The sequence below is a fragment of the Manis pentadactyla genome, chromosome 11 (genome assembly GCF_030020395.1).
Source record: "Manis pentadactyla isolate mManPen7 chromosome 11, mManPen7.hap1, whole genome shotgun sequence".
Taxonomy (NCBI): Eukaryota; Metazoa; Chordata; class Mammalia; order Pholidota; family Manidae; genus Manis; species Manis pentadactyla.
Genome location: NC_080029.1, coordinates 2,490,771 through 2,516,626, shown reverse-complemented (window position 1 = coordinate 2,516,626; position 25,856 = coordinate 2,490,771). Strand labels below are relative to the sequence as shown.

The 25,856-nt window shown below is 53.4% G+C and overlaps 1 protein-coding gene across 5 annotated transcripts; it reads right to left on the bottom strand.

Annotated features, from left to right (window-relative positions):
- Positions 1 to 282: 282 nt before the first annotated feature.
- LOC118910690 (uncharacterized) lies at positions 283 to 21,715 on the bottom strand. 5 transcript variants are annotated; one of them, XM_036882069.2, is made up of 13 exons: positions 21,539 to 21,708; positions 17,251 to 17,542; positions 13,166 to 13,724; positions 12,590 to 12,713; positions 12,031 to 12,123; positions 10,904 to 11,004; positions 10,657 to 10,749; positions 10,112 to 10,244; positions 8,598 to 8,711; positions 8,045 to 8,200; positions 7,511 to 7,635; positions 5,829 to 5,977; positions 283 to 1,051 (listed from the first exon to the last, which is right to left on the bottom strand). In XM_036882069.2, exons 2-13 carry the CDS (start codon positions 17,459 to 17,461, stop codon positions 1,041 to 1,043), a joined length of 1,869 nt encoding a protein of 622 aa, XP_036737964.2. In that variant the 5' UTR covers positions 17,462 to 17,542; positions 21,539 to 21,708; the 3' UTR covers positions 283 to 1,040. The 5 variants fall into 5 exon arrangements, with proteins under 5 accessions (XP_036737964.2, XP_036737962.2, XP_036737960.2 ...); XM_036882067.2 differs by lacking the exon at positions 283 to 1,051 and adding an exon at positions 4,802 to 5,054 and having other exon boundaries at positions 5,829 to 5,974; positions 21,539 to 21,715; XM_036882065.2 differs by lacking the exon at positions 283 to 1,051 and adding an exon at positions 4,812 to 5,054 and having other exon boundaries at positions 21,539 to 21,711.
- Between the last annotated feature and the right edge of the window lie 4,141 nt (positions 21,716 to 25,856).

Sequence of the window (25,856 nt, the reverse complement as noted above, 5' to 3'; positions counted from 1 at the left end):
CACAGTATTACATTAGTTTCAGGTGTACAACACAGTGATTCAATATTTATATACATGATAATTCTAGGTACCAGGTATCACCATACCAAGTTGTTAACAATATTTTGACTATATTCCTTATGCTATACATTACATCCCAGTTACTTATTTATTTTACAATTGGAAGTGCGTATGTATATATATATATTTGTGTGTGTTTGTGAGGGCATCTCTCATATTTATTTGATCAATAAATATGAGAGATGCCCTCACAAAAAAAAAATAGGCAAGACAAATACAAAGCAGGATATAAGATGTTATATTTAAACCCAACTATAATTTAATTACATCAATATAAATGGAATAAATTCTCAATTTATAAAATAAAGATTGTCAGATTAGATTTTTAAAAAGTCAGACTACTGCCATTACCAGACATAAATTTAAAATGTAAAGATGCATAAGGTTTGGAGCAAAGAATGGAAACTTACATGCAATGCACATAGTAACTGGAATCCAGGGTAACCCTATTAATCAACAGGGTAGATGTGAGCTCCGATTTGGAAGGCTGAGGGAAAGAATCTCCATTTTGTTACTTACACATGTCGTCAGAGACATCACTTCATTCTACAGAAATAAGGATTATTTGGAGAAGTAGAAACAATTATGTGCAAACAAATAGGATAGCCTAGAAGAAATGGACAAATGGTGACACTTGGAACATGAAGTCATTTGGAGCTGTTTTATGCCAGCTTCTCAAGTAGGACCTGTTGAGCCAAATATTAAACTTTAAGAAAAAGGCTCATCACAAGCTCACCACAAACAGGACAAACGCAGCTGAAGCCATTCGGTCATTTAGAGTCAGCTAATTAAGTGTCCTTGAGTCGAGCAGTTTATTTCTGGATGAAGATGCAGGGAGCCGTGCTCAGTCCGCTGTGTCTGCGGAGATCGTAGCAGGGGCTCCTGGGAGCCTGTGCCCCAAGTCCATCCCCTAGAAGTTCAGTGGCTCAGGGACTGCTGCAGTCACGGGCGGCTCATCAGCCATCTCCTTCCAGAAGTTTCTATATCTGACCTGTAAGTGTGAGGGAGAAGAAACCCCACATTGATGACATCACCTAGGTTCATTAATTCCTATCGCAACCCCTAATGTCACACAGCAGAGGATGGAGTCTCTCGACAACATGCTCAATGTGAGCATTTCAGCACTGACTATCCCAGGAATGGACACTGGGTGAACTTCCAGGTTGTTGGAGTTTATGCCATAACACACGTTCATCACCACTGACGGGTGCTGTAGACCTAGAAACTACTTTTTAAAGTCAGGTCAGGCTAGTGTTTGAACAGCAACCTGAGATTGCTTCTACCAAAGGTACACAATTGCTCAGATGTTCTTATCAATATTTACTGGAATGAACCCCTCTCCTCGGTCATTTCCTTCCCACTCTCCTTGTCCTCTGACAAATTCCTAACCACCTTCTAACACTGATGGGGCTGGAACATCTTGTTCTTCCCCTGGGAAGCCTTCCTGGACCCGACTCTCCCGCCCAGCCCAGCCCTTGACAAGAGTATCAAGACAATTCAATGGGGAAAGAATAGTCTGTTCAACTAGAGTGGCTGGGATAACTGACAGCCGCATGCAAAAGAATGAGGTTGGAGCCCTGCCAAATATCACACACATAGCTCTCAGCATATCACGCCCCACACGTAACAGCTAAACCTACAAAACTCTTTGAAGAAAACATACGAGTCAATCTCTATGATCATGGGTTTGGCAACGATTTCTTAGATGTGACACCAAAAGGACAAGCAACAAAAGAAAAAAGTAAATTTAAAACTTTTGTGTTTCAAAGGACACTATCATGAAAATGAAGACAGCCCATAAAATGGGATAAAATTTTTGCAAATCATGTATCTAATATGGGACTTGTATCTAGAATGTATAACAAGTCCTACAACTCAATAATAAAAAGACAGATAACCCAATTTAAAATGGGCAAAGGATCTGAGTAGACATTTCTCAAAAAAGATATATAGATGGACCCTAATTAGGCATATGAAAAGATGCTCAACATCATTAGCCATCAATGAAATGCAAATCAAAACCACAATGAGCTACCACTTCACACCACTAGGATGGCTATCATCACAAAGTCAGATAATACAAAATGTTGATGAGGATATGGAGATACTGGAATCTTCACACATTACTAGCAGGAATGTAAAACACAGCAACCACTTTGGGAGAATCATTTACATTCAAAGTGCTAGTTAGGCCAATGGATTTTACTTTAACAGAGCAAATGAGTTTCATAAATTCATCAAGATGGTTTCAAAATCCACACTGTAACTAATCTTTAATAAACTACCACCTGTCCAGTTTTAGTGTGGTATCCAAGAAGAATATCCACAATTATACTAAAATATAAACATGAGCGACTTTTTTCTGAATACATCTCCTCGGACAAGGGAAACAAAAGCAAAAATGAACAAATGGGACTACATCAAACTAAAAAGCTTCTGTACAGCAAAGGACACCATCAGTAGAACAAAAAGGCATCCTACAGTATGGGAGAATATATTCATAAATGACAGAACCGATAAAGGGTTGACATCCAAAATATATAAAGAGCTCACACGCCTCAACAAACAAAAAGCAAATAACTCGATTAAAACATGGGCAGAGAATATGAACAGACACTTCTCCAAAGAAGAAATTCAGATGGCCAACAGGAACATGAAAAGATGCTCCACATTGTTAATTATCAGGGAAATGCAAATTAAAACCACAATGAGATATCACCTCACACCAGTTAGGATGGACAACATCCAAAAGACAAGGAACAGCAAATGCTGGTGAGGTTGTGGAGAAAGGGGAACCCACCTACACTGCTGGTGGGAATGTAAGCTAGTTCAACCATTGTGGAAAGCAGTATGGAGGTTCCTCAAAAAACTAAAAATACTAATGCCATTTGACCCAGGAATTCCACTCCTAGGAATTTACTCAAATAAAACAACTTCTCAGATTCAAAAAGACATATGCACCCCTATGTTTATCACAGCACTATTTACAATAGCCAAGAAATGGAAGCAACCTACATGTCCATCAGTAGATGAATGGATAAAGAAGATGTGGTACATATACACAATGGAATACTATTCAGCCATAAGAAGAAAACAAATCCTACCATTTGCAACAACATGGATGGAGGTAGAGGGTATTATGCTCAGTGAAATAAGCCAGGCGGAGAGAGACAAGTACCAAATGATTTCCCTCACCTGTGGAGTATAACAACAAAGCAAAACTGAAGGCACAAAACTGCAGCAGAATCACAGACTCCAAGGAGGAACTAGCGGTTGCCAAAGGGGAGGGATGGGGGAGGGTGGGTGGGGAGGGAGGGAGAAGGGGATGGAAGGGTATTATGACTGGCACACATGGTGTGGGGGGGTTCATGGGGAAGGCAGTATAGCACAGAGAAGACAAGTAGTGACTCTATAGCATCTTACTACCCTGATGGACAGTGACTGCAGTGGGGTGTGGGGGGACTTGATAATATGGGTGAATGTAGTAACCACAGTGTTGATTATGTGAAACCTTCATAAGAGTGTATATCAATGATACCTGAATAATACATAAATAAATAAATAAACTAGCACCTGTCCAGTTTTGGTGTGGTATCCAAGAAGAATATCCACAATTATGCTAAAAAGGCATCAAACTCCATCCTTTTTCAGCTGTAGTCTAGGAGAGACTGCACATTCCTTACATACTTCCCCTGAAACAATATATCATGGCAGACTGAACACAGAGCAGATATGAGAATCTCTCATAGTAAGTCAAAGATATTTGCAAACGTAAAACAATGACACCCGTATCATTAAGTTTGTTTCAGAAAACACTTTTTTTCACTTAAAAATTAGTATTAATGTTAACATGTTATGGGTTTATTTTCATTATTTAAAAATAAATCAATGTTTCTAAATGAATATTATTTGCATATAAATACTATTCATTTACAAATGTATTCATATGTTAATAATATATTATCATATACTTTGCTTATAATTAATGAATACTAGTTTTCTATTTTGGTGAATTACTATTATTTTTAGCAAATTAATATTGTAAATGGATATAACTCCAGGGGGAAAATGTGTTTCCAGCCTGGGGCAAATAAATCAGGGCAACCTGTGAAGCCGAAATAAGTCAAAGGGAGAAATAAAGTGGGAGAAACCCATCTATTGCTTACAAGAAGTCATCTGTCCCTGCTTCCCAGTGTCTGTCCCTGTCCTGGCTGGACTAAAGGAGAACAGCTTGCCTGCCCCTTGTAAACACGTATTGATAAGGAGATGGACTAAGGCCAGGCAAGAGATGCTGGAAATATTGCCATTGCACCCACATGGATTAATAAATATTTCTCAGTTTTAATTTCTAATATGGAACTGACGTAGAATAGGGACATAGGACAAGCATCATGATTAATTTTTCCTGCCTATGATTAAAAAATGCTGAAATATAAATAGTATAGTAAGAACTGGAGGGACTCCATCTTAAGGCTAAGAGTCTACTTTAAAAAACAAGGAGTAGGAGCTAAGATTCCTAACCCATTTTACGGTAATCGGCCAACAACTGACCGTATATCTTAAGGCAGGGCGAGCAGTCCTAAATGATAGGTCCCCACTGTTTGAGGGTAACCACCATCTTGGGGAACAGGATCACTGAACTCCTTGTGTTAAGTTTATCTGGCAGAATATTTAGAGGACTGACTATGTGAAATGACATAATGTCTCTCACTGGAGATAAACATCAGGAGACCACATGTCCAGCCTTCCCAGCCCCTCAGCCTTTTGCCCCATTCTTGAAAGCCTTACAAGGCAGAATCCTAAACCCTTAGGTGCACCTCCTCTGGGAGGCTGCCCTCACTCCCCTTTCTTTGAGTGCATTTTGCCTCAAATAAAGCCTTCTTACTGCTCAACTTACTGAGTTTTGTCTCTGAACTCTTCAGTGGCAAGAGTCATTGTTACTTCGCTATTTCATTCTATTTTCTAGATGTAAGCACGAGTCTTCACTCTGTGTCCTGCTTCAGACAAGTAGGGAGGGGCTGCTGAGAACTCTGATTTGGGCTTGCAAGTTACCATTGCCTGGGGGACCCGGATGGGTTGGCACCTGTACCATCATGCTCTTTAGCAGCCTGCCCGAAAATCTCTTTTCTTTGCTTTGGGAAGTTCTCAGAACATCCAGTGCTCTGAGGCTTCCCCAAATCCTAGGATGGTGGGGCCTTAGTTCCCATGCTGTGCAGATTCAAGCAGGCCCTGGATGCCAGGTGAGTCTGGCTTCAGGGACTGGCAAGGGACCTGCCCTGTGCTGAGCAGGAGCTCAGTGACCTTCCCTCTCCTCCCTCTGCTCTTCCTTGCCTTCTGCGGCTTGCATGGTTGCTGCCATTTGCTGTTACTCTCACTTTTATGATTTCATTCCTGATTTAATGATACACTCATCACACCTGGTCAAGAATTCTTTCTCCATCGAAGTCAAGAACCCTCCCCCGCCCAGGTTGAGGTTTCACCTAGGGCTCAGGGAAGCCCTCCCCAGATGCAGCTGCCCAACAACAGAACTACTAATAGATATCACCACAAAAGCTAGGTTTTTGGCTCAATAATAATCAAGAGTAAAGAGGTCCTGAGACCAAAATATTCTAGAACCGCTGGACTGGATACAGTGTCTCCAGGCAGGCAATACTGTGTCCACTTACAGCAACTGGACTCACGTTCCGGCTATACCTCTCAGCCTGGTTCCCCCGAGACCCCCAAGCCTCTGCCCCAGCCACCCCACCAAGGCCTGGACCCTGCCTTACCACCATGTCTTGGAGGAGTGGCCTGGAGCCTTGAACCTCTGGTCATTGTCAAGAGCCAGGGCAAACAGCAGCACCACCGGCAGCTTCTCTCGACTTCAATGTCCTCCAAGTCCATGGAGCTGCACGGCTGGTCCTGCATGCTGGGGCTGCTGGGGAGTGGGAAGAGAGTTTCTGTGTACCTGTGAGCCCCAGGCCTCTGAATCCATCAACACCTGGGTCTGTGCACCTGTGAGCACCTGGTCTCTGTACCTGTGAGCCCTGGGTCTGTGCACATGTGAGCCCTGGGTCTGTGCACCTGTGAGCACCTGGTCTGTGCACATGTGAGCCCTGGGCTTCTGCACCTGTGTGCACCTGATCTGTGCACCTGTGAGCCCTGGGTCTGTGCACCTGTGAGCCCTGGGTCTGTGTACCTGTGAGCCCTGGGTCAGTGCACCTGTGAGCCCTGGGTCTGTGCACATGTGAGCCCTGGGTCTGTGCACATATGAGCCCTGGATCTGTGTACCTGTGAGCACCTGGTTTGTGCACATGTGAGCCCTGGGTCTGTGCACCTGTGAGCCCTGGGTCTGTGTACCTGTGTGCACCTGGTCTGTGCACATGTGAGCCCTGGGTCTGTGCACATATGAGCCCTGGGTCTGTGCACCCATGAACCCTGGGTCTGTGCACATGTGAGCACCTGGTCTGTGCACCTGTGAGCCCTGGGTCTGTGTACCTGTGAGCCCTGGGTCTGTGCACCTGTGAGCCCTGGGTCTCTGTACTTGTGAGCACCTGGGTCTATGCACATGTGAGCCCTGGGTCTGTGCACCTGTGAGCCCTGGGTCTGTGTACCTGTGAGCCCTGGGTTTGTGCACCTGTGAGCCCTGGGTCTGTGCACCTGTGAGCCCTGGGTCTGTGTACCTGTGAGCCCTGGGTCTGTGCACCTGTGAGCCCTGGGTCTGTGCACATGTGAGCCCTGGGTCTGTGCACATATGAGCCCTGGGTCTCTGTACCTGTGAGCACCTGGGTCTATGCACATGTGATCCCTGGGTCTGTGCACCTGTGAGCCCTGGGTCTGTGCACCTGTGAGCCCTGGGTCTGTGCACCTGTGAGCACCTGGTCTCTGCACCTGTGAGCCCTGGGTCTGTGTACCTGTGAGCCCTGGGTCTGTGCACATGTGAGCCCTGGGTCTGTGTACCTGTGAGCTCCTGGTCTCTGCACCTATGAACCCACACAAATGGGGTCTAGAATGAAGTCTACAATAGTGTCTTCCAGGGCAGGTGGGATGCTGGGAGGTTCCCCAGTCCCCACCTGCCCTCCCTTCCAGGGACCCCTTGGCTGTCTACTAGGAAGCCCTGGGAACTGTGGGAAGGGTCAGGACAGGAGAATTCTGAGAGCCCTGCCCAGTTGAGCCAACAGCAGGATGCAGGGAGACCAGCTCCCTTAAGCCCTCTGGCAGGTGATGGTCCTGCATTGCCTGCCCTGGCCTGTTGGGGGCACTGGAGTAAATCTCACCCCTCTCTGGCCTCAGTTTCCTTATCTGGGAATGGAAACACTGACCTCTAAGGGTTCAGTCCCTGGGAGCAACTGAGACCCTGCATGCATGGGACTTCTGTGCAGCCGTGCCCCCACCCCAGGCCCTGGCAGTGCCCCACCTCTGCAGGGCTGCCCCTCCCTCACCCTCTCCCATCCCCCACTCTGCCTCATACCTCACGTAATCAGGGAAACGGTCACTGAAGGAGGCCAGCCAGCCAGCCACCGCCTCTCCACCATGGTCCTCCCTGAGCTGGAAGATCCCCATGATGGGTTCCCGCAGGTCGTCCAGGTCAGAGCCCTACAGGGAGCGGCAGGTGGGTGAGCCAGGCCTGAGCTCTGCGTCCTCCCAGGAGGACCCCGCCCACCCCCAGGCCACACCCTGGGGCCACTACACAGTCCCCAACCAGCGCCACCAGAGTGGTGTCCTGCCTGCCAGAGCTGGTGCTCCCGCCGATGTCTCTGCTCCCCACAGGCTGTCCGGGCCGGGACCCCGCCTCCCCCAGCTTCGAAGCCCTGGCAATGCATGAAAGCAGGTGGCCCCAGTTCCCTGGCCCAGTCTGCTGTATGGGGCTTGAGGCCCAGCACTGGTGGGCCTAAGAGTTTGGATGGGGATGGCCAGCCCCAGGCCCAGGGGCCAAGGAGAAAGACAAGCATTGGAAAAGGAGAACAGAGGCCCCCAACACCTGGACCCACACAAGGGGGCTCACCCCGTGTTCCCTGAGGATGTTGCCCAGCTTGCAGGTGTCCATCTCCACCTGAGCCCTGAGGTCCCCCAACATCCTGGGTGCCAGTGTCCTGAGGTGGGCAACGAGGGCCTGAACATACTCCCAAAAGATCACCGCGTGCAGACATTTCACAAGGCTCTGCCCCACAGAGAGACAAGAAGACAGAAAGGTCAGAAGGACACGGTCCAGCTGGCCTTAGTGGGAAGGGCCACCCTCAGGGAAGGGCGATGGCAGGACATCGCACAAAGCCCTCTGCCTGACGTAGCCCCTAAGCACTGGGTTTCAAGGGCAGCCGTACGTCAGCTTCTCAGGGGCATCTTCAGCGACTCACGCCAGTCACTCAGCGTCCTCGAGCCCCTCACGAGGCTGAGGCCAGCCAGGGTGGTTACGGGGCCCCTTCTCTGGCCCTGGGCCTCCCCACTGGCAGGGGGATTTCCATGCCCCTTTGAAGGCCAGGCCACATTTGGGGGGGGTCAGGGTCCAAGTGGCCATGCAGAGCTGACCCCTGAGAGGCCTGCTCTCTGCTCCCCCCTACCTGGTGCGTGGAGGTGGAGAGTATTTGGTGGCAGCCCTCAAGGCCCTGCCACAGGGACTGCAGAGCTCTGGCCAGATCCTTGTCCTTCCCTCCGAAGTGACCCCTCAGCACATTCTGAGGACAGGAGGGTCAAACGTCACTGCAGGATGGCTGTGCCCACTCCTCTCCAGCCCTGCGGCCCCTCTTGGACCAGAGGGCCCACAGGGAGGGGGCCAGAGGCTTGGCCTCTGTCTGCCCCAAAGCTCGCCTCCTGCCAACTCCTGGGAGCACCCCAGATTCAACCTGCAGCTGTGGATGTCCTCTGGGAGCCCTCCCCAGCCTTCCCGGGTCCCTCTCCTCCCCCGTGGTCCCCACAGCACCGTGGCATGGCACCCCACTCCAGACCCCAGTGATGTCACTCCCCTGGGGTCTGAGCTCCAGAGACACAAGCAGGGGGACCTCCCCACCTACAGCCCTTCTGCCACTCTGTGGGCACCAGAGGAGGGTGGGCATATGAGGCAGAATCAGTCTGCTCAGCATTTAGCTGGGGGCCCAAGCAAGACGCACCCCCGCTACAGCCCCTGGAGCCCCTTCGGGGGCCCCGCACAGCCTCGCCAGCACCACCTGGAAAACGTGACGCTGAGGGCGGTGGTGTGCTGTGGCCACCGAGCACAGTGTGGGGGGGCCCTCGGCCCCTGCCTCCTGCCCCTCCTCCTCACACACACCCAGGTCCAGAGAGGACTGATCAGCCGTGCCAGCGCGGCTCGGGGCTGGTGTGGCGCCTTCGCCCCTGGGAAGGAGATGGCCTTTCTGGGCCTTCCCCGCCACGCTGAGCCAGGTGCTTGGATCTCGGCGGGGAGTCCAGTGGCAGCTGCCTCAGAAGCTGGCCCCACAGCAGGAAATGGGGAGCAGCCTGTGAGGAGAGTGCCTAAACCCTGAATTTGAACTGGAACCCCCACCCACAGTGTCCACCTCCTCGGAGGCCACCTTGCCCTGTCAAGGCTTCCGCTCCAGGGCTGGCCCTGGGCACCCGCGGGGGCCCCAGAACTCTGGGCGAGGACCTGCCTTGAAGGCAGCCACGGCTGAGGGGAGGCCAAGGCTGGCAGCACGGAGGCCCCAGGGCACAGTGGAGGGGCTCTGCCTGCCTGGGGACGTAGGACGGCAGAGCCAGAGGGAAGGGGTCGGGCGCCACTGGCCTGGCAGGGTGGGCAGTTTCCCAGGTGGAGAGAGGGAGGGGCAGGTCAGGCCAAGGTGACAGGGGGACAGGAGTGTGGACCCTGCCCAGGGAGGTGCCCTCAGTGAGGACGGGGCCAGGCCTCATGAGGGGCAGCAGGGCCGCACCCAGCCTGCTTACCCCAGTCCCCACCCCCACGCCAGATAGGAAGCTGACCCTGCTCTCTGTCCCCACCCCTCTCCAAGATAAAGGGCCTAAGCGTGCGGAGGGCAGGAGGCCTGGCTGGGGACACCTCTGACCAGCTTCTGTTGCTGGCACTTCGCCATGTCCCACCCCAGGGCCCGAGGGCAGGGGGTCACACCTGGCACAGGGCTCTGACTTGAAGCCGGAGGTGGTCCTGGCTGTGTTCTTCGATGGCCCTGATGACGCTTTGCACGTGTGTGCCCGGGTCCGCCGGCGTGTCGTGCACCCTGCTCAGCTGCTCCCACGTTTCCCTGTTGGGGCAGCCAGAAGGGTCCATGGGGCCCGGCCAGCAGCCCCAGGCCTGCCCAAGCTGGGGCCCCCCTGTGCACCTCAGGCAAGCTCACGTCCCCTGCTTTTGCTGTTGTCTGTTTCATCCCCACACTTTTTTCTAAATGTATTTATTTATGGAATAAGTGTTATATTCATGTGGATTAAAATGTGGGGGGGACAGTGAGAAGTCCTCCCCTGGTGGCAGCCAGCGCTACTGGCACCTGGCCTTTTCCCCACAGAACTGTGGGGCTCTGCAGGCCCTGGAGGGGCGGGGGGCTCTTCCCCCCTCTTCTCACCGATGGACGCAGATCTGCCACCACACAGCATGGCGCACAGAGCCCAGAGCCTGGCCGCCCAGCCCACCAGCTCAGTTGGCCCCCACCTGGGACACACCTGAGGATGGAGCAGTTTCCCAGCACGTGCATCTGGGGGAAGGTATTGGTGTCCTTGTTCTGCTGGAGGATGACCTCAGCCTCGGCCTGGTACCTGCAGGTGATGGCAGAGAGGCGGGCCCCGCCCAGCCGCGGTTCCACAAGGGACCCTTCCCGGTGGCCGAGGCGCTTGCCTAGCACGCAGACTTGGGTGAGGTAGACCCGGCCGCGGGCCTCCCTATCTGGGCAGGGCGTACCTTTTCACTTACTTTTCCAGAAACTTTGAAAATGTTTCCAGAACCATGGCTTGAACCCGGCCAGTGATGGGCGATCCAATGTGTTGGACTGAATTCATGGTTTCTTTCAACAGCTGTCATTCAAAGCAAGCAGGCTCTGAGGGGGACCCCAGGCTAATCACCCAGCCAGCAGACACAGGGGGAATGTGGCCCCCAGCTTTGTGCCCATCACAGCCATCCTTTGGGGAAGGGCAGGCATGGACAGGCCACCCCACACCGTCCTGCCGTGCCTGCCCACTGCAGATGACAAGGAACAGATGCCTCGGCCCAGGTCCTCATGACCCCACCTGTCCTGGCCGCCTGTCCAGGACTCTTCCCCTCCCACGCCCCACCGTATCCCGCAAGCACCAACCTGAGCAACGTCCTCGTCACCACAAATGGCTGGGCTGCTCCTGTTGGGCCCAGAGGCCGCCCCAGCACACCCCCTCCAGAGCGGCCAACTCCCTACCTGATGCTCTGAAAAGGGCATCCTGGCACGATGGCCTTGAGGATGCTTCATGTCTCCACCACCTCCTTTCCTCTATCCCACCCTGAGTGGCCAAGAGAAGCAGCAGAAACCCCCGGCCCCAGGTCCTTTAAACACTGCCCCCACACTCACTCAGGGGCCTCTCCTCCTCCTGGGCCACATGTCCTTCACCCCTTCACCCTAATGGGCCACACAGCTGTCTCCTTGAGGCTCGGCTCCCACTGCCCATGCCCTGTCCCTGGTGCCCACGCAGGCCCTGAGGCCTGGGCAGCTGGTCTCATGACCGAGAGGTGCCAGGAAGACACCTCTTCTGGGTAGATGTGCTCTGCGCCCTGGCACTGGGGTCCCACCGCCCAGGGGCCAGGCCTCTGGCTGAGTGCCGTTTGCTCTCCCACTTGGTTCTGCCCAACATTCTCAACCTCTAAGGGTGCCCCAACCTGTCCTTGCTCAAATGCCCGGGCCCCGCCACCACGCCCATGCCCTCCTTACTGGCCATGCCCCCAGCCACCCATTAGTCACCAAGCCCCTGCCCCCCACACCGCTCATTTTCCAGGCCCCTCCCTCACCAGGCTGCGTACTCAGGAAGGGGCCGGGGACCCTTGTATGGGCTGGGGAGGTGCTGACCAGCATTTACCTGGAAGATGTCGAGGAACACTGGGCTGGGACTGTGGCCCCCCTCTTTCTGATCATGGCTCAGGATATTTTTTAGTCTTCTTTCCAACTTTTCCTGCTCAGAAGGCAATAAAAGCAGTTTCTGTCCCTACGCTCTTCTCTGGGGTGCATCCAGGTCCAGCCCTTCTGCAGCTGAGGCTGGCATACCCCGCCTGGAGGAGACAGGGGTCAGGACTGCAGCCAGCCTGGGGACCCCCGCTGGCCAGCAGCCTGAAAGCCCCTGCCCCCAGGGAGACCCCGGTCTGAGGGAACCCCTCTCTCTGTCCCTCTGTCTGTCAGGGGGGGTCCGTAAGCACTTCCCTGATGCTCCCTCCTCTCGGCTCCTCTCGAGCCACTGCATCTTGTCTTGTCATCACCCAGACACTCAACTGGGGACAGTGAGTAGCTACCACCCCTTGGGAAGCAGAGCCCTGTGCTGGTCAGAGCAGAGAGGGTGCCTGGGACCCACTCTGACCCCCCCCTCTCACCCCACTGCAAGACAAGGAGGCTTCTGGGTGACAGATGCTCCTGAATCCCTTTACCTGGGTGAGCCCCACCAGCTTCTCCTGAATTTGCGACATCCAGTTAACAAAGACCATTGGGTCCAACAGGTTCCCTGCTCTGGGCGTCTGGGAGGTAGATGGTCCATTCAGAGGCATCTCCCTGCTGGACCAGAAGGAGCCAAGCTGGGGTGCGAGGGACGGCAGGGGGTGCTGGTGTGTAGAAGACAGCTCAGAGCTGAGGGTGGTAGACTCCAGGCCGGGCCCCAACAGCCTCTGCACACAGGCCCAGGGGACTGGAGAGGGCAGCTGGATGACAGATGGCAGCACAAGTTCCCACGGTGTAGACAAGTCTCAGCGGTCATACACGAGCACTGCCCGTGGACTCCCCATACACGTGTGCAAGCCCACCCTAACGCGCTTACACACCCCACCTCCCCTCCCACACCTGCATACACGTGCTGTCCCCAAAGCCAGTGAGGCTGCCTTCCCCCAAACGCTCCTCCCACCCCGGGGGCCCTTCTAAAGGCCTAAATGTTGGCCACAGCCCGAGGCCTGAGGGCCCTCACCACCAGGCAGTGCCTCGGCCAGGATCCCGGAACCCCCAGGAGGACTCACCCCAGCTGCCCAAACAGGGTGATCTTGCCCCAGGTGTACAGCTTACAACAGCTTTCACAGCTGCAATCGGGGGAGCTTGCCAGCTGAGACAGACGGCTGAGGAGGGCATTCTGGAAGCACGTCCTGTAGGTGGCCCAGAAGTGGGTGCCCAGCTGGCCTGCCCTCTGGGACCCCAGGCCCTGTGCGATGGCCTTGTCCAGCTCCTCCAAGTATGGGCCCAGCTTGCCCTCGGGGCCCAGGGTGGGCAGTCGGGCTTCCGCGTCGCGTCTCAGGAGCCCCTCCAGCTTTCTGCCCCAGGAAGTGACTCCGCCGTCCCTGAGGACAGCAGCCTCCTGGCTCTCATCCTCCCTGGCCCACTCCACGGCGGCCATCACTGCCTGGAGCTTCGGCTCCAGCTCCTGACTGTGCCTGACGTCCCCCAGGGCCTGCTGGACAACCTGCCACATGTTCTGGGCCACAAGCTCGTACTGCGGGCCGCAGTCCTGCTTGTGCTGGGCCGACGCCAGGATGCTCTGGCAGGCTTCCCGGAACTGCCCCTCCTGGACCAGCTGTTGGAAGCCTGGAAGAAAGGGGTCCAAACAGCGGGCTCAGAGGGGCCTGGAAAGACGGAGACTGGGAGGGGGCACCTACCCGTGCAGATTCTTCACTAATCCCAGCTCACAGGAGGGAGGGCGGGAGCCGAGCTGTCTGGGATGCACCCTTCAGGGGAACCGGCAGGAAGCAAGCCAAGGCAGCCAGTTAGAAGAGCTTTTGGGAGCAGGGGTCTACGTGGCCGGTCAGGCTCTGGAGGCCACACTTTTCTTACCATGCGACCCCTGGTAGGCTTCCCTCTGTTCCCTCTCCGAGTAGAACGGCACAGCACGCAGCTGGTGAGCCCAGGAGCTCAGGCGGCTAGTCACAGTCTGTGCCTGCACCCTTAAGCTGGACCCCAAGACAGCAGGCTTCCCCCCTGAGGAGCACGGGGAGGAGGCCCAGAGGAGCTGGTGGGAAATGTCCCAGCACAACGGGGCTCAGCATGAATGTACACCTGGGCCCCCAGAGGGCTCATTCCAGCCCAGGGAGGAATCTGCATTTCTGATGGGCTCCCAGGTGGTGCTGCCTGTGTGGGTCCTGGACCCCATGTGCAGAATGGCGGCTCTACCACTGAGTCAAAGGGCACCCACGCTCTGCCTCCTTGCACATTTGGAATCAACCAGATAGACACACAGAGAAATGATAGGTGGATGATAGACATATTGATTGGTTGATTGATAATAGGTGGATGATAGATAAATGACAGATCAATAAATGATAGAGATGATAGAGACAAGAGAGAGAGAGAGCACAATCTTCCATAACACCATCCGGGAGGGGCCTGACCCATGGGTGGGGGTTCACAGCCATACCACATGCCTCGCAGCCTGCCTGGGGCTCCCAGCTCCAGCACCTTCCAGCAAGATGGGTGCCAAGGCTCAGGAGGGGAGGATGTGCTTGGGACACCAGTCAGTCCACACCAGGCCAGCACGAGAGGCCATGCCCAGTCAGGCCCTCACCTCTGCCTTGGACGGGGTGGCAGCCGACCTGTGGTCCCCCATCCCCACCCTCACCTCTTCCTTCCCTCCTGCTGCTGCCATGCCCATGAGCAGTGACCCTGGCCGCCTGGCCTGGCTCAGGGCCACCACATCCCCATCCAAACTCCCTGCTCCTGGAGGACCCCATGTGCCACGTTATAATGCCAGCCACCCGGGAGGCAGAGGGCAATTGGAAGGCAAGAATTCTGCTTTGGATCCCAAAGGAGCCTCAGCAAGATGATCAAGCCTATACTGCCAGTGGTAGGCTCTGGTGAGACTCAGGAAAGAGTAGGGGATGGGAGTGTCCAAGGCTCTTGAACACTTGGACATCAATTCTTATGGATTTAACTTCAAAGGGAATTTATGAACCATAACTTCTCTCTGGAAATTTCAAAATGGGAGGAGAGTTATGGTTCAACTTGGGGCTCAGTGCCTTCCATTGTCAAAGGTGGAGGCATGCCCTCCCATTCTCTATTCCTCCTTCCTGACAGCTGGAATGCACATGTGATGACAGGAGCTGGGCAGCCATCCTGGGCCACGAAGCAGGAGCCCAGCTGGAGGATGGAAAAGTCTGGGTCCCTGAGCATTGAGGAGCCCTGGCCCACCAAATCTTCCACAAGAGAAGCAAATTTTATCTTGCTTAAGCCACTGTTTTACTGGGTTTCTCAGTGAAAGCAGCTGAACTACATAATAATGACACAAAGAATTGAGTAGGGGATGGAATATGGGGTGGAAATTATTTTGAACCAAAGCAAGACAGCCTTCAATAGCATTTAAGTTTGGGGGGGGTGAGGGTTCCCTGTCCATCTGGCAGATAGCTCCTTGCTGAAAACAATTACTTAGGTTAGACTTGGAAATAGGAAGTGCAACCCCAAGAATCTTGTGCTGTGACCACACTCGGGCCTCCTGGGCACCATCCCCCTCCCTTCTGGAGCTGCACAGTCCAGCACAATGGCCTTGAGCACTTCACATTCCAGATCAAGCTGCACTGTCAGTGCAAAACACACCCCAGATTTCAGATAATAAGAAAAAGAAAGTAAAATACTTTAATACTTTTAATATTGATTGACTGCTGAAACATGTCAACTACTTCAGTCATATTGGGCTTAATAAAATACATTACTAAAATTAATTTCACCTATTTCTTTTTATAGCTTCTACCGTGACTACTAAAATCCTTAAGTTCCCTGTGCAGCTCCATCTCGCCTCCCCGGCCGGCTTCCCTGGACAGTGCCATTCTTCAGCGCGTTCTCTTTCTAAAGTGGAACTACTGCCCCTCCCACAGCAGCCTGGCCCTCCTCTGGGTAGGGGACCATGACCCCCATACCCCAAAACAGGTGAGCTGCTCTTACCACGTCCCTAAGGGACCCTCAGTTGTCATTCAAACACTCTACGTTCCTACTACTTCACAGAAATCGGGGATGATGCGCCAGGCCGGCAAAGGCCAGACATGGGGTGTCGTCCGCCACTATGTCCACAAGCACTAAAGGATGACTGGTGAGGGTGCCCACCACGCCCCTGAGATCTGTCCAGCTGCAGACAGCTCAGCTGCTCCAAGCCACATGGCCATCTCTCTGTGACACAGGCTGCAACCTGTGGCACCAGCAACAGTGGCCGTGGGGAAGGAAGTACGAGGACCCTGAGGAAGTGATGATCCAGGCAGTGAAGCCCCCAGGTCAGAGGGCATGGGACTAGTGAGGATTCAGGTGACCTCCCAGACGCCCCCCCGCCCCATCACCTGTGAACCAGCTGACAACCCCATGCCGGTCACCATCCAGACCCGAGAAGGCGGCACCCAATCTGTGCATGACCCTGGGCTCCCTGCAATTTGGCAACTTCCCACAGACCTCATGCAAAACCTGAAGCGTTTTCTCTTCAGAAAAGCATTCCCTAGATTACAGACGCACCAGCCACTCCCGGAAAACCCACCCCTCCCAGAAGTCAGCTCTGGACAGGGCCTGAATGAATAGAGCAGCCCAGCCTTGCCGGTGACTCAAGGCCATTCAGTAAGCTTCTCTGGGTACAGACCCCACCATGCTGGGCCACAGGGACACAAACATGGATCAGACACAGACACCCCCACACCCACCCCACTGCTCTTCTCTCAGTCCTGCAGCTCCAGAGCCTGGGGCACAATCCAGCTCTGGTTACTTGAATTTGAATCTAGACCTCCTCAACTTGCTGAGCATCCCTGGGCAAGTGACTCGACTTCTCTGAGCCTCTGTTTTGTCAGCTTTGAAACAAGCTTCAAATGGTACTCCATGGGAGGTGCCTCTCACGGTGTGACGACTATTGGCTGGTACTGCACTCGCTCCCTGGCATTGTGTCTCTGAGCACCCCAGAGGCTCAGGCCCCAGCCGTAGCCCCATGACAGGTTACTGCATCTTATCATGCCACCTGGTCCCCTCCAGGCCCTCAGCGTGACACTCATGGTCGGGGGAGCATGCAATGAACACTGAATGAGGGGGTGAAGAAGTGAGCAAAGGGACCAAGGAAGGAACAAGGACTCCTGGATGAAAGGGGAGAGGCACGCACCTCTGGAGGTTTCTTGCAGCTGAATGTGCTTTGCATGGTTTTTTCCCCTGTGAAATGGCGTCGGCAGCTTCCAACCTCTGCCTTTGCGCTTTCCTCTCGTGTGCTCTTGGGTCTCACCAGGCAGCATTTGCAGGCTCTCAACCGCTACTTCCTCTTTCAGCCTGGATTTCTTCTTCATTTCCCAGCAACTCCTCATTTTGATTCGGTCCATCACGCAGCCACTGCCTTATGGCTCCTGGCCCCGCAGGCTCCTCTGAGTGGCCTCTGAGCCGCTGGGCTCTTTATACCGTCACTACCAAAGAAAAAAAATAAATGGGAGGGGACTGGGTGATTGCGAAAGAAATTTCCTTTGCAGCTGAAAATGTGGACGTTAACATATCTTAGAATTTGCCAACTTTCACAGGATTTCCTCAAGCAAACATGGGGGAGACAGGCTCACTGTTTACCAGCCCGGGAATGTTTCCCTGACATCTTCCCTGGGTCAGCTGCAGAGCACAGGCCACGCAGTTAGGCTGGACCATGGGGAATGGACCACCAGCACTGCCACCCCACACTCCCCTCTGCTGCTGCTGTCAAAAAGTAACAAAGAACTCTCGTTTGGGTTTTTTTTCTTTAATCTGTCATTAAAGAAGAAATTACTCATAGCTATACTTTCTTTTTGTTAAATTGTGGTAGAACATACATACACAACATAAAATTTACCTTCTTAACCATTCTTAAGTATACAGTTCAGTGTTGTTAAATAAAACACATTGCTGTGTGCACTCATCTCCAGACCTCTTTTCATCTTGCAAAACTGCAACTCTGTGCCCATTAAATTAGCTCCCCCCTCTGCCCCCAGCCCCTGGCACCAAACACTCTGCTTTCTGTCTATGAATTTGACTCCTCTGTGGACCCCATTTGACAGGAATCATGCCATATTCATCCCTCTGCACCTGGTTTATTTAATTGGCATAATGTCCTCAAGGTTCATTCATGTTGTAACATGTGACAGAATTTCCTTCCTTTTTTAAAAAACATGAAACAATTGACTTTATTACCAATTCACTTTTTAAAAATCATTTTATGTGGTAAAATACACGTAACATAAAATTGACCATCTTAACCATTTTTAAGTGAACATTTAGTGGGAGTAAGCACATTCACATTGCTGTGCAGACATCCCCGTCATCATCTCCAGAATGTTCTCATCCTCCCAAAATGATGCTCTGTCCCCATGAACACCAACTTCCCATCTCCCTCCCAGCCTCTGGCACCCACCATTCTACTTCCTGTTTGTGAGTTTGAGTCCCCTAAAGACCTCATGTAAGTGGATTCGAACAGGCTGTGTCCTGTGACTGGCTTATCTCACAGAGCATCATTAATGTAGCTGCTCCGAACACAGGTGTGCACATCTCTGTGCCGGTCCCTGCTTTCTCAGCGGCGTTTCTTTTGCACTGCCAACATTAGCACTATTGTGATTTCCTGCTCACCTGGGAAGCTCTTACTGGCCCATGTGGAAGAAACTGAAGGGAGCTCCCCGGGGGGCTCAGCATCACCCTGAGCTGGAGCGGACTCTGGGTGTGCGTGGCAGGGCCCCAACACCATCCTTTCCCGTGGGCAGCCTTGTCTTCCTGTGCTCTGCGCTCTGACCTCACTCGCTGCCTCTGCCTAAGGTGCCCAGCATTTACACTTAGATCTGCCTCAGCCCAGCCTGCAGGTCTTTAGCAATGAGCAAGTGCCCCCGGGCCATGCTCGGGGTCTCCTTCGCAGACCCCCAGCATCCTGTGGTCCTGTCGCTGCTGTGATAGATCACCACAAACTCGGCAGCCTAAACCACACAACTTTATCATCCTATGGTTCTGGAGGTCAGAAGTCCAACTTGGGTCTCTTGGGGCTGAAATCATGGGTGGGGCTGGTGCTTTCTGGAGGCTGCAGGAGAGAACCTGTTTCCTGCCTCTCATCTTCTCCGTGAGCCTGCACTCCCTTCCCCCTGTTTGCACGTCCAGTTACCAGGCCTGGTGCGCTGCACGGCGACCTCCGCTCCCCAACTGTTAAGGACCCTGTGAAGATGTGGGCCCCCCGCATAATCCAGGCTCCGTTCCAGGTCAAGGTGGGCTGGTCGGCAATGTTAATTCTGCCGGCATCCTATTGCCCTTTGCTGGGGGACCTAGCGTGGACACGCGACGCCTCATGGGGTTGTGGGGGGCATTATTCTGTCTACCGCACACCCCTCAGCTGCAGCCTCGTCTCTCTGCTCAACCCCGTGGGATGACCCCCGGAAGCACCGCCTCCACACTAGCCGGCCCACCCTTCCCAGCCTTCCTCCGACCTGGTCTGAAGGGTCCAGGTCTTTCTCTGTCCCGGCTCCACAGCACAATCCCATAGGCCTCCTGTCAGGGGCTCGGGGCAGCATTCTGGACCGTTCCTATCTCCAGAACGGTGGCGAGGCTTCCCAGGCCTGCTCTGGCTTCCTCACGGCTCCCTGGGTCCTTCAGCACCTGCGCACGGGGTCAGTGTGCGCTCCGCGGGGACACAGAGCTTATAGGACACGCCGGGTTCACCGAGGGTCTGGAATTGCCCTCCTAACCCCGTACTGTGATGGTCCCCGGGGTGCCGCAGAATAGGGTTTCCGCCCCATGCTGAGGGTTCTCACGAGTGATCTTCACTCCTCACAGTCCCGCGAGGTAGGCACCAATTTGCAGATGCAGCAAGATGAGGAGATGCCTCGCGGCCCCACAGCTAGAAGGTGCCGGAGCCAGGACACAAAGCCCACAGGCAGCAGCCTCCTAGGCGGAAGGCTGGGGATGCTCTGGACCCCTTGTTTTCCTGACCAGAGACTTTGGGACTTTGGGGATAAAGCATGCTGTGTCCAGAACCCAAACCAACAAGGCGCTCCGACGGCCTGAAGGGACATCCACGTGTATGTGTTTTCCCGTGAAGCGCCTGGAAGCAGGTGCTAAGGACGCGGTCAGATGGAAGGGGCGGCCCTGGGCGGCCCCTGCCTGTCCTGCCAGGGCCTGGCTGCTGGAATCCAGTAGGCGCCTGCGGTGCCATCAGCAGGGTGGCTTTGAATGTCAGCACCCCGGGAACAATTCCCTGGGAGTGGAAATGAGTGTTGCCGGGCGTCTCTAACGGGCTGAGGGGGCAGAACTGGGGGTCCTGCTGGGTCTGGCGGCTTTGGCACGCAGGCGCCCCTCCATTCCGGGTCTTCCCGCCCACGGCACAGATGGGCAGGCTGCCTCGGCGGCCTCGGAGCCCCCTGAGCCCCACGTCCAGGGGACCCACAGGCACTGGCACCTTGCTGAGCCAGCAGGAGGGGACGGCGGGTGCGGGCTGTGAACCTGAGACCCAGCAGACCCACCAGCTGGGCTTGGGGGCCACACAAGAAGTCACTGCCCCGCCCCCTCCCCCGCCACAGCGCAGATGCCCGCTCGGGGCCTCCGGGGGGGAGGGGGCGGGTCTGCCCTGCTGGGGACGGGCCGAGACCCAGGAAACCCCCCTGAAAGCCCCGTTTCCTCCTAAAGGAAGGTTTGGCGTTCTGTTTCGCTTTTACTCTAAACTGTGGAGTTTCTCGGAAACCATGTGGAGGTTCTCACTTCTGTCGTTTCTGTCAAAACACATTTTTGTGGGTCAGCCCGCCGAGCCCAGGGGCCCTGCCTTAGGGGCGGCCCGGGGGAGGGTGCGCCTCCCGCCTCCGGGCCCCCGCGCCGCGGGCGGATTTCCCTGGCGCCTGCCGGCCTCCGGCAGCCGGGCCCCAGCCTCCCCGCCCCCGCGGCCACCGCACGGCCCGCGCGGCCCCCCCGCAGCGCCCCCGGGGTGCCTCAAAGCTCCCGCTCACCCTTCCTTCCACGTGAGATGGGCACAGCTTGGGACTGTCCCAGCGCCCATCCAGGGGCCGCCGCCCACGGGAAATGGCCCCCTCTGCCCGCGGGCGGGGGCCGGGGTCACCCCAGGGGGAGGGCAGCGTGCCGGATCGCGGAGACTTTAAGTGGACCCAGATCCAGCAATGCCACTACGAAAACTTACTCATCCGCACTCTGACGGGACGCAGGTTCGCTGCATAAACAGGGGGACCCCAGTGTCTTTGATAAAAGCCGAAGCCACACACAGGCTGAAACCACCACGAGGAAGCAGCCTGACCAGTCGTTACAGCGGCCGGCACGCAGGGACGCCCGCAGCCCCGGCCCGACGAGGCGGGCCGCTGGAATGCGCCTCGGCAAGCACGGCTTCCAGAAGCCGCCCTGGCTGCGCACCCGGCCCACCTTCACGGCCTTCAAGGCCCAGGCGCCCCGCTCTCTGACCCTACCTCCAGCTTCACCTCTCCCTCTGACCGCACCCGGGAATGGTTCCTCGCTTGTAAGGACTCCTGCGATCCAGCAGGGCCACCTGTAGTCACATCGGCACTGTCCCTTTGCCGTGTCAGGAAACGTATCCCCAGGGTCCGGGGAGTAGGGTGGGAACATCTCTGGGGTGCCGTTAGCCTGCCCACCATGGGAACGTGCCCCCAAACCGCTGGTGGTGGGACATAGAGATGGCCCTCCTTCCCTCTTACTGTCGCATGGCATCCCCTTGTGAGGACAGACCATGGGTTACTCGGCCATTCCCCTTTGCTGCAAAATAAAAGGAAATCAGTCTTGAGCCCTCTGTAAGGTAAGCACAGTGGAATTTCAAACACATCTTTGGGTATTTGCCTGTTCCTCATTGTATAGCTGGAGTAGATATTTTTAGCAAATGCTGCATGGCTCCCTGACCAGTGGAGTAAGGGTTTTAGGATTAGAAGAGCCCGAAAATATTATGCTCAGTGAAATAAGCCAGGCAGAAAAAGACAAATACCATATGATTTCAAGTATTTGTGGAATATGAAAACAAAGCAAAACAGCAGTAGACTCACAGACACCAAGAAGTGACTGGTGGTCACCTAGGGGGAGCGGCGGGATGGGTGGGGGGACATAAGGGAGCACAATAATTCACAATCACAGTGTAAGTTGATCATAGGGACTGTTAAACCAATGTGATGGACATCTGAAAACCAACATAAGACTGTATATTAATGACACTTTAATTTTTAAAAAATTAAAAATTAAAGAAAAAGGGGCCCTAATAGAGGCCAAAAATAAGACCACATGCCCAGGGAATCCCAGAGATCAAGCTGCTGTCAAAAGTAGGAACCTCACTCCTGTAGAACTCTGGACAGAGACAAGCCAGCCAGCCAGCCCGCAGGCCTGCCGTCCCACTTCTTCATACGAACCCTTCCTCCCAAACGCTATCAAATCGGCCTGTTCCCTCTCCCTTCCACAGCCAGCCTGATCCCAGGACCTGGGCAGTGCGGGTGCCCTGACGGGAGGCACCATACTCACCCTCGCTCCCTTCCACAAGCACATTATCACGCGCACACGCGGCCCCCATCAGAGCTCGAGAGCACGCCCACAGACCCCACCCCCTCTCCACTGCCATGGCCACTGCAGGAGAGAGAGTCAGGGAGGAAGGGGTGGCGTGAGGAGGCTGGAACCCCAGACTCAGGAGTGAGGAGGGGGGATGGCCTCCGCCCGGGGCAAAACACACACAAATATCTCAAGAAAGATCCCTTTGCAGCAACACTGAGTAGAGCAGGCAGCTATTTTAATAGAGTTTAAATAAAACACCATATTGACAAGCTTGGTTATTTGGTCACCTAAGTTAGAAGGAAATCAACTCAGGAAATGATTTTAACAGAAACTCAGAAAAGATTCAACTCACCAGACTTTAAATTAAGACCAAAAAAAAAAAAAGCTTATACAAACTCAACAATGAATGATACACACACACACCAGGAGGATTTATTCAAACCAACTAAATGGCAGGAGAAATGACAATGTGATATCCAAAGAAGTAGAAAATCTAAACATCAGACTTATTACCAGATAACTCAATGATCAATGGTCATCATTATGCCTCTGAGTAATCAAAAAAAGAGAAGGTATAAATTATATTCTGCAGGGTATGTTTGAAGTAGGCAAAGGTTACGGCAAATCACAAGGTCTTCCACCTAGACTGGAGCTTTGACTTCCTCGTAGCCTGGCGAGGGTCACTTTTCTGTTGGAAGACTCAACTGTCTCCTGCTCACTCCCTGGTGGCATCAGTCAAGGGGAAGGCAACACCAGGAAACGGAGCAGATGACTCCCAGGCCTGCTGCCCATGCTTCACTGGCAGGGTCCCCAGAACCGCTCAGGGCTTCTTTACACCCAGCTGTAGAATGGGGGGGTGGTGGTGACAGGAGAACATGCCCCGGGGTATCTCCGAGCGACAGAAGTGATGGTTAATGGAAAGCAGGTCCTCCAGGCTCCAGAAAGCTCCTAGGGCCTCTCTGCAGAGCCCAGCTATGTATTGCCACCTAGTGGCCATGGGTGGAAGTGTCCATGTTAGGCTTTCTGCCCACCCGGTGGCTGTCTTTGCCCAGATAAGACCCAGATCTCCGAACTAAGGTATTCCCCTCAGAAAGGTGAGAGTCTGATCAACAGGGGAAATTTTCTGAGTAATATTTCAATAAGGCTCCAAGTTCTTTCAAAAAAAAATTCCTTCCTCTCCAAAACACAGCACAAACACAAAACAAAACCAGAGAGTGAAGCAGAGAATGGCACGACAATGAATATCACAGCACCCAAGGGCGCCCTCACCACACATTAGGCACAGCTAAACACCTCTGTGGTATCTCACTTGTAATGCTCACGGCCACCTAGGACAGAGGCTTTCACAGGGCACTCCAATCCTCAGCAAATACACTTGCCCATGCCACAGGGTATGCCCCCAGACACATAGGAAAGACAACTCCTGCAAGGCGTGGCCCCTTTTGACAGCTTCTACTTAGGCTGACAGATTGAGCAATAAAAATACAAGACTCCCAGTTATAACTGAATTTCAGATAAATGACAAAGAGCTGATTGACTTAAAGATGGCGGCGTGAGCTGTGAGACAGAAACCTCCTCCCAAAACCACATATATTATGAAAATATAGCAAATACAACTAATCCTGAAAGAGCAACAGGAAAGATTGCTGTGACAGACTGCCTACATCTGGGGAACAGAGCAGACTCGTGGAAAAGGGTAAAGTACCAAAGCAGGGACCCAGAGGGACCTAAGCCCTTGCCCCACCCCAGCTCACTGGCGGGAGGAAGAGAAAGGGAGTGGGGAGGGGGTGGAGGCCTAGGACTGCTGAACACCCAGCCCTGGAGATCTGCTCTGGGAGCACAAACCTACATTATATGGTGCTCTGGAGATTAGTGGAGTCGGAAAGTTGAGACAGGTGGAATACTCAGAGAGACTGAGATTCCAGCCACTTACACAGAACAGGCACCCACAACTGGAAGCTCTGGGACAAAAGAAAGGCAGGCACTATGAGAAATTTCCCAACAGTGAAAGGGCTGCTAAAGGGGCAAGGATTGCACAGAGCTTCCTGCTCAGGAGAAAGGATAGGTGGACAAAATTGCCCTGGGGCACTCTGCTCAGCAGGTTGGGAACTTTCAGGAACTTCAGGTTTTCCATCCCCCTGGCTAGCAATGCAGCTCCAAGGCTTCACATCATGAATCCCAGCCTGCTGCTCCTTCCTCCCAGTCAGCACTGGCTCACAAACCTGCTTCCCCTGCCATTTCCCCAGGCCAGCCAGAGAGTGGCCCTGCCTATGGCAGCTACAAGGGCATAGCATAGAGACTCCTTCCTGCATGCCCAGCCCACAGGCTCTGGCAATGGAGGCAGGCACTGCAGCTGGGAAGCAAGAAAGATCTCTTTCCTCCTGGCAAGCACGAGCGCCACTCGACTGCAACCCCCGCCATCACTCCAGGGGCTGAGCAGCTCCAGAAAGTAGAGCTTCTGGGCACCAGAGGGTGCCACCTACAAATATGAAATATTAAGGAAACTGGTTCAAACCAATATGCCACAAACACCAGAAAGAGGACCTAGTGAAACTGAACTCACCAATACTCCTGAAAGATATTTCAAAATAAAAATCATGAACATGCTCATGGAGCTACAGAAAAATATTCAAGATCTCAGGGAGGAATTCAAGAAAGAGATAGAAACTTTGAAAAATACAGTATCCAAAATGAAACATACAATGGAGAAATTTAAAAGCAGATTAGAAGAAATAGAGGACAAGGTAAATGAAATGGAAATTAGAGAACAGGAATACAAAGAAGCTGAGGCACACAGAGAAAAAAGGATCTCTAGGAATGAAAGAATATTGAGAGAACTGTGTGAGCAATCCAAACGGAACAATATTTGCATTATAGGGGTATCAGAAGAAGAAGAGAGTAAAGGGGATAGAAAGCATCTTTGAGTAGGTAATTGCTGAAAACTTCCCCAGTCTAGGGAAGGAGATAGTCTCTCAGGCCATGGAAGTACACATATCCCAGCACACGGGACCCAAGGAAGACAATACCAAGACATATAATAATTAAAATGGCAAAAATCAAGGATAAGGACAGATTATTAAAAACAGCTAGAGAGAGAAAATAGATCACATACAAAGGAAAACCCATCAGGTTATCATCAGAGTTCTCAGCAGAAACCTTACAGGCCAGAAGAGAATGGCATGATATATTTAATGCAATGAAACAGAAGGGCCTTGAACCAAGAATACTCTACCTGGCAAG